Source organism: Salmo salar, chromosome 19, assembly GCF_965601325.2.
Source record: "Salmo salar chromosome 19, fSalSal1, whole genome shotgun sequence".
In the NCBI taxonomy this organism is placed as follows: domain Eukaryota; kingdom Metazoa; phylum Chordata; class Actinopteri; order Salmoniformes; family Salmonidae; genus Salmo; species Salmo salar.
The window spans coordinates 75,320,700-75,329,342 of record NC_138309.1 but is presented as its reverse complement, the minus strand read 5'-3'; the positions used below and the strand labels follow the sequence as shown (position 1 = coordinate 75,329,342).

General features: G+C 42.6%; 1 protein-coding gene across 1 annotated transcript; it reads left to right on the top strand.

The window, feature by feature from the left end:
• Positions 1 to 1,455: 1,455 nt before the first annotated feature.
• On the top strand, positions 1,456 to 3,039 carry LOC106579547 (corticoliberin-1). Its single transcript, XM_014159556.3, has 2 exons — positions 1,456 to 1,558; positions 2,075 to 3,039. The coding sequence occupies exon 2, from the start codon at positions 2,093 to 2,095 to the stop codon at positions 2,594 to 2,596; it is 504 nt and encodes a 167-aa protein (XP_014015031.1). The 5' UTR covers positions 1,456 to 1,558; positions 2,075 to 2,092; the 3' UTR covers positions 2,597 to 3,039.
• Positions 3,040 to 8,643: the final 5,604 nt, after the last annotated feature.

The window sequence follows — 8,643 nt, the reverse complement described above, 5'->3', positions numbered from 1 at the left end:
CTCCATCTTGTGAGCGTCACTTGAGGCCCTGGCACTTGTCTGGGTGAGGTGACGGCCTGGTGGGGCTGGTGGGGGGAAAAGACAGGAGTAACACAGCTAGTGACGTACATGTGTTCAGCAGTAATGAATCATTGAGGAACGCTGCTGCTGCTAGTGGTGGTGAACGCCCCTCACTCTGTCACACACTGAGATGTTTGCAGGTTCACCTCCAGAATACAACGCAGGTCATCTGGAGTGGTTAGGAGAATGTTAACAAACAGTAATGTCATTGCTTAGGTGAGATTGGTGAGTGTTGCTCTGCAGTGCAGTATGTACAGTATGTATACTATTTCTGCCCATGGTAAAGTATGGAGGAGACTTTGAGAGGAACCAGGTCAAAGGGGGAGAAAGGGTCCCTTGCTTACATTGTGCAGTGCACATCTAAGTTGGTGAATAATCATGTTTAAGAAAAGTTGAAAAGCTGTAATCCACAGACAATGCTTCAAAATGGCCATATGCATTTGAGCTGAGCTGAGTTGAGCTCTAGTAAGCTCCTATAGCATTCTGAACATTCTGTTTAAGACATTTTAAGGGATTACCATATTGCCATGAAATGTTGGGCAGGTGCATTTTGGGCCCATCTGTGCTTCTTGAAGTTAATTAGTACAATTATGTTAATTTAGAATTTACTCTGAGGTCATCTGTTATAAATATTAATCAAGGCTCAGCACTATTTTATTTCCAATTTAGAATTCAGGGCACAAAGTCTGGCATTTGATTGTCTGACTGAGATTCATTATGAGAAGTGCCCCACCAAAATTACAATTCTGTCCATTTTCTGAACACGTCTTGTGCATAACATTATTATACAGGCTCTTTCTTGTAGAATAGACCAGCCACTGAGATAAAGATCAATTACCCACTGGGAAAAAACGGGTTAAATCAACGTTGTTTCCACGTCATTTCTACAACAACAACAAAAAATCTATGATGACGTTGAATCAACGCGGAAAAGGAATTGGATTTGCAAAAAGTCCTCAACATAAGGGCATTTAGTCTTTTTTTCTTTTAACCTAAATTCAATGACATGGTGAAATATTTTGTTTATTTCACGTTTGACAACTCATTGAAAGTAAATTATAACTAGATGTTCAACTGTGTGTGCCTAGTGGGTATGGACAAACAATTATGTCCACATCCAAGCCTGTCTGTGTTGAAAGCACACACACACACACACATACACACACACACACACACACACACACACACACACACACACACACACACACACACACACACACACACACACACACACACACACACAAACATTATGACTCATCTCATTCAAACTATCCCAGACTTTCACAGATGCATTCCTTCAAGTTACATACATGCGCAGACGCAATCTCTGAGCTCAGAGCGTAACACTTGTCGCGGGTCTTGGCTATATAAATCCAAACTGCCGTCCTTTCTTTGAAGAACACCTTATAACAATTTCTTGAACAACACTACTGGAAGAGGAAGGCAGCTCTCAACTAATAACTAAAATCTTCCAAGACACACAACGGCTCAACTGAAGGTACGAGACCTTTTCTGTTGGCAACAAGTCCATTCATATATCATACTTCATTTTAAACTTTTATTTACATTTGTCTGTCGGCAGGTGACATTACATGTTATTTTTTCTTCAACATGAAGGGCTGTTCATAGTTTTTCATATTAACTTGATGGATACTGAAAGATCATAAATCATATAGTCTCTCTCTGTTAGCTCTCCTTGTGATTTTGTGGACATTTCATCAACCCCTGGATTTATGGACCACTAAATGGATTACTTTGAATTTACATATTCTATTTGATTTATTTATAGCTGTAAATTCCTAGTCCGATAATGCTAGACGACCAGAGTTTAAAATTCTAGACAGTGCATTCTCATCACAATTGAAAACTTTTACATAAAAGTCATGCACATTTATTTTATATTATCCAGCAACTCGCCTCTCCATTTTACGCACAAATTACGCATGAACGTATTGTACAGAAATAATCATCATTGAGAGGAGACGTGAAGTTAATTGGCTCCTTTCTTTTTTAGATTCCTGTTGATCCCGACATGAAGCTCAATTTACTTGTCACCACAGTGGTTCTGCTGGTTGCCTTCTTACCGCGCTATGAATGTAGAGCTGTCGAGAGCCCTGACGATGTCCAGCGCTCCACCGCTCCACAGCCCGACGCGCAGCAACAGTCTCTTCCCCTCCTGACCCGACTCGGAGAGGAATACTACATCCGACTGGGCAACGGGAACCGCAACTCTGCCGCGTCCGCACCGAAAGTCATGCACCCCGAGGGCTCCCCAGCGGTCTACAACAGAGCCTTGCAGCTCCAGCTGACGCAGCGCCTTCTACAAGGCAAAGTTGGGGACATCAATAGGTTCATCAGCGGCTTCGCGAACCAGCTCGACGACTCGATGGAGAGGGGGAGGAGGTCCGACGACCCGCCGATTTCTCTAGATCTCACGTTCCACATGCTTCGACAGATGATGGAGATGTCCAGAGCTGAACAGTTACAGCAACAAGCCCATAGCAACAGAAAAATGATGGAGATCTTCGGGAAATGAAAACTGCATCAATCCATCCGCCAAAGATTTGTTTTTACGTGTAGCTCAAAACACAATTATCTATACCATAGTGCTGCTTTTCCATCTTTGTTTATAATGATTTATTTTATAGCTTTAACTTCCAACGATGGAGACTAAATGGGCTTGTACATGACTTGTGTAATTATCAGATTGTAGCCTATATCATGCAAGATAAACTATGTCCTGTTAATTTATATTAGGCTACTGTTGTTAAAGTGCTCAATCCAAACTGTAGCATTTACAAGATTTTTTCTTTAAGATATGAACACATTTTTTGGTAGACCTTATAGGCTTAGGAAATTAAGTTTTATTGTATGTTATGTTATTTAAGTTTGTTAATAAACTTATGAGCAACCAGTCAATTTTTGTTGTGCAAGAGAATGTCTTATATTTATATTTTTCAATAAAATCTGAAAAGTTAAGTTTGCACTTTCCTGTGGATATTTAAAAATTCAACAGTTTATTGCCCATAATAGTTATAGCCTTGAAAACATTTGAATCTAAATTTGGTTTTGTTTAAATACTGCACACAAACCTTTCACTGATCTGAAGTGTTCGGCAAAAAAACCTGAACAGGATTGTCTGTATAACCTACAGTATTCCGTACAACAGAAGAAAGTGCGACGACAGGGCGAGAGCTTTCTTAGATTCCTGTATATGTCTAATTGTATGAGCATCGAACAGCAGCACCTGTCCTTTTCAAACCAACGGCAATAGTTGATATATCATTTGCAATGTGTTGAGAAATAAGTCCAAAAAGAAAGATTCAAAAAGGAAGATTACTCTTAATAATACAGATCTAACAAAACATGTTAACAGTTTTTCCGCTCCTTTGAACTGATTTAGGATCAGCTCTCTGCCTGGTGTGTGTGCTCTGATCCTGGACCCGGGCCGTGGGGTCAAAATACACAAAACAATTGATGTGTCAAGGTCCATTGTCTGCCCTACATAGTAACAGGGGACTTATTACAGCACAGAGCCTAAGTTGGAAAGGTTACAGTGAACTATGCAGCAAACGTGATTGGAATGGAAGCGTAAATGATGGATCTGGATCTGGTTTCGATACCTGCTGGTTAAATCACCTCAGAGACCAGGGGAGGTCTGTGGGGAGGGGAGCACTATGACTGGCTAGTAGATGGACAGTTGAAACAGGTTAATAAAACTGAAGAGATGACATGAAATGTACAAAAGGAAAATAGTACATCAGTTGTCTATATGTGCAGTGAAACAATCGTAACACCACTCAAGATATCTGGAGAAACTGAACTGATTAACCAGACTATCAGGTCTGATATCTGCATCAGATTTATCTCTACATGGATCCGTGTGTGTGAGACATGTTAAAGCACCACCTCAAGATCCACCTCTCTCACACACACGCACGCACGCATGCACGCACGCACGCACGCACGCACGCACGCACGCACGCACGCACGCACGCACGCACACACACACACACACACACACACACACACACACACACACACACACACACACTCCCTCCACTCTAAAGGAAGGAGGTATATGGATTGCACAACAAGCTCCCTGACATCGTTAGCTGAACTGAGGCAGTGAGATGTGTGAACTAACGTCTGTTTACTGCTAAGGAGGGGAGGTGTAAGAGAAAGACCTCATGGAGAAATGGTGTTGGAGGCCAATGGAAACGACTTTGCCCTACATGCCTATAATGGTCTATATACTCTGCTGGAGACAAGGTTTCTACAGGGAGGAAGTAGTGGTGCATTCAGATGTTATGCACTAAGGAAGAAGGACACCTGACCCAAAAAGTTTTATGCACACACTTTATTTATGCAACGTAATTATTTATGCAACGTAATATACACTGTGACAATATGCAGGAAAAATATCATCTTAAAAACGTTTTTTCTTATTTTTTTCAAATGAGAAAAGACTGCTTGCTGTCTCTTACAGTAATTGAAAAACCTATACTGTATATATTAAACCTATATATTATTTTCCCATGTGAAGTCCCAATGTTACCAAATATAATTTTGCTTTATCTTACTACCTGTGCGTTCCTTCATGGAATACTTTTTCATTAAAAACAAAAACACAAAAAGGCAAAAACCATGAAAATCCTCCAAAAGTTCTTGTTTGAGATGTTCAGCCTATAATATTCTCTAATGATGTAGATCAGACGGTGGCATCTTGCCAACTTCATTAAAAACAACAGCACTGCTGCTTAGGCAAAGTGCTACAATGGCAGTCTGAGGGAACACTAAAACGAGCCACATCTCCTTTTGAAAAAACAAAACAAAAACACTGGTAGTACATTCCTTTTTTCTTTACATAGGTAGACTCAGCTGTGAATTTAATCAGGCAAAAAAGTTTTCCCAGAGTGAACTTCCTGACTCAAAGTCCTGAAATGAACTCCTATTGGGCAAAAAAACATGTCCATATCTAGCTGCATCCAACCACAGACTTGGGAGGAAGTCCCAGGAGAGTTTTGTGCCAGAATGATCAGTCTATCACCTGATCACGGCTCAGTTTTCCCTCTCCCACTCCTAACCTAACCACTAACCTTAACCATTAGGGCAGGGATCATCAACTAGATTCAGCCACGGGACAATTTGTTATTGAGCGGATGGTCAGGGGGCTGGAACTTAATTACAAATCATTTGTAGACTGCAAATTGACCGCAAGAAGCCCAAACAGATACAATATTTGACAAAAACATAAAACCTTGCTTACATTTGTATACGACCATATAACTCTTTATTATGCGTAGGAATACTTTGGAACAGATTTCCCAAATTAAAATCACATGGAGCTGATTTCCTGGTGTTTTTTTACAGTCTTTTTCGGCCTGCCAGTTGGGGAACCCTGCATTAGGGGAAAAACTCAAAATTGACATTAGATGAGCAACTAGAGGCTTCTCCACCATCTACCTCCTCATACTCATCTTCGTCATCTACAGACAGAGGGATATGGAAGTGAGGGATGAATGAAGAAAAACAGCAGCATCTATGGAAAGCTTAATGTTGCTTTTACCTAGCCTGTTTACGGATCAATAAAGATGACAGACAGGAAACAAGGAAAATAAATGAAATGACACAAGACAATTGAGATGCGCCCCCCAATCCCTCTAGGACCTGAGATGTTAACAATTGAGATGCACCCCCCAATCCTTCTAGGACCTGAGATGTTTGTAATTGAGATGCACCCCCCCCATCCCTCTAGGACCTGAGATGTTTGTAATTGAGATGCACCCCCCCCCATCCCTCTAGGACCTGAGATGTTTGTAATTGAGATGCACCCCCCATCCCTCTAGGACCTGAGATGTTTGTAATTGAGATGCACCCCCCATCCCTTTAGGACCTGAGAGGTTTGTAATTGAGATGCACCCCCCATCCCTCCAGGACCTGAGATGTTTGTAATTGAGATGCACCCCCCATCCCTCTAGGACCTGAGATGTTTGTAATTGAGATGCACCCCCCCCATCCCTTTAGGATTTGAGATGTTTGTAATTGAGATGCACCCCCCCCCCCAGGCCTGGGGGGGCCCCCCCCCCCTCCTCAGGACCTGAGATGTTTGTCATTGAGATGCACCCCCCCATCCCTTTAGGATTTGAGATGTTTGTAATTGAGATGCACCCCCCCATCCCTCTAGGACCTGAGAGGTTTGTAATTGAGATGCACCCCCATCCCTCTAGGACCTGAGATGTTTGTAATTGAGATGCACCCCCCATCCCTCTAGGACCTGAGATGTTTGTAATTGAGATGCACCCCCCCATCCCTTTAGGATTTGAGATGTTTGTAATTGAGATGCACCCCCCCATCCCTCTAGGACCTGAGATGTTTGTAATTGAGATGCACCCCCCCCATCCCTCTAGGACCTGAGATGTTTGTAATTGAGATGCACCCCCCCATCCCTTTAGGATTTGAGATGTTTGTAATTGAGATGCACCCCCCCATCCCTCTAGGACCTGAGATGTTTGTAATTGAGATGCACCCCCCCATCCCTTTAGGATTTGAGATGTTTGTAATTGAGATGCACCCCCCCATCCCTTTAGGATTTGAGATGTTTATAATTGAGATGCACCCCCCCATCCCTTTAGGACCTGAGATGTTTGTAATTGAGATGCACCCCCCCCATCCCTTTAGGACCTGAGGTGTTTGTAATTGAGATGCACCCCCCCCCCCCCCCCATCCCTCTAGGACCTGAGATGTTTGTAATTGAGATGCACCCCCATCCCTCTAGGATTTGAGATGTTTGTAATTGAGATGCACCCCCCATCCCTCTAGGACCTGAGATGTTTGTAATTGAGATGCACCCCCCCCCCCCCATCCCTCTAGGACCTGAGATGTTTGTAATTGAGATGCACCCCCCATCCCTTTAGGATTTGAGATGTTTGTAATTGAGATGCACCCCCCATCCCTTTAGGATTTGAGATGTTTGTAATTGAGATGCACCCCCCAATCCCTCTAGGACCTGAGATGTTTGTAATTGAGATGCACCCCCCCATCCCTTTAGGATTTGAGATGTTTGTAATTGAGATGCACCCCCATCCCTCTAGGACCTGAGATGTTTGTAATTGAGATGCACCCCCCCATCCCTCTAGGACCTGAGATGTTTGTAATTGAGATGCACCCCCCCCCATCCCTCTAGGACCTGAGATGTTTGTAATTGAGATGCACCCCCCCCCATCCCTCTAGGACCTGAGATGTTTGTATTTGAGATGCACCTCCCCATCCCCCATCTTTGTAGGACCTGAGATGTTGACAATTGAGATGCAGCCCCCATCCCTTCTAGGACCTGAGATGTTGACAATTGAGATGCAGCCCCTCATCCCTCTAGGACCTGAGATGTTGACAATGACAGAGCCTCTGTGTGCAGGGGCAGACTTTTATTTATTTTTATTTGACCTTTATTTAACCAGACAAGTCAGTTAAGAACAAATTCTTATTTACAATGACGGCCTACCAAAAGGCAAAACGCCTCCTGCGGGGACAGGGGCTGGGATTAAAAAAAATATATAAAAAAAATGAAGGAAAATATAAATATAGGACAGAACACACATGACGACAAGAGAGACAACACAACACTACATAAAGAGAGACCTAAGACAACAACATACAGTAGCAAGGCAGCAACACATGACAACACGGCATGGTAGCAACAACATGGTAGAAGCACAAAACATGGTATAAACATTATTGGGCACAGACAACAGCACAAAGGGCAAGAAGGTAGAGACAACAATACATCACTGATTAACATAGAGAGACTCAGTGACAGAGCATCTGTGTGCAGCGGCAGACATAGAGAGACTCAATGACAAAGCCTCTGTGTGCAGAGATACTCAAGAAGACCTAGAGCTGGGACGATAAACTGGAAATTATCCATACCGATCATACAGATCACTTATCGCAGGCATGTTGCTGATATCGTTCATTATGATAAGTAGCCTATACTAGAAAAATGTGAAGTTTGAAATGAAATGTTTGCTAATATGGGTGATTGTTATTGGGACAATTGATGGCTACAACCATCAAACTAGTAATAGTAGTTTAAAGGATAATAAACAAATAAAACTATGGTGCACATTAATGTTATAAACTTATCGTTCTATTTATCACATCAATTCAGCCAATTTATCACGATATGGATTTTTGTCTATATCGCCCAGCTCTAATAAGACGCTTCACGGTCAACACTTCCTACCTGAGATGAAGTGGATGTTACGCAGAGCCCTGCCCTCTCTCCAGGAGTTAACGGTGTAGTGATCCATCGCCTCATTTCCACGCTCCACCTATCCAGGTAGGAGGTGCTCGGCGCCTCCCCAATCCTGACACACACACACGGAGAGTCAGGCTTCCCTTATTCTGTGTGGTCTCCATAGATCTGTAAATAATGTGGTACATGAAACACACTTTGTTTGATCAAGAATTAGTGTTAGGCAGCAAATGTACTCACTTTCTAAGGAGGTCTTTTGCAGTGTGAAACTTAAATCAGGATTCAAGCCTGAATGTTGAGGAAGTGTGTTTGTGGCAGTCCACCTGTAA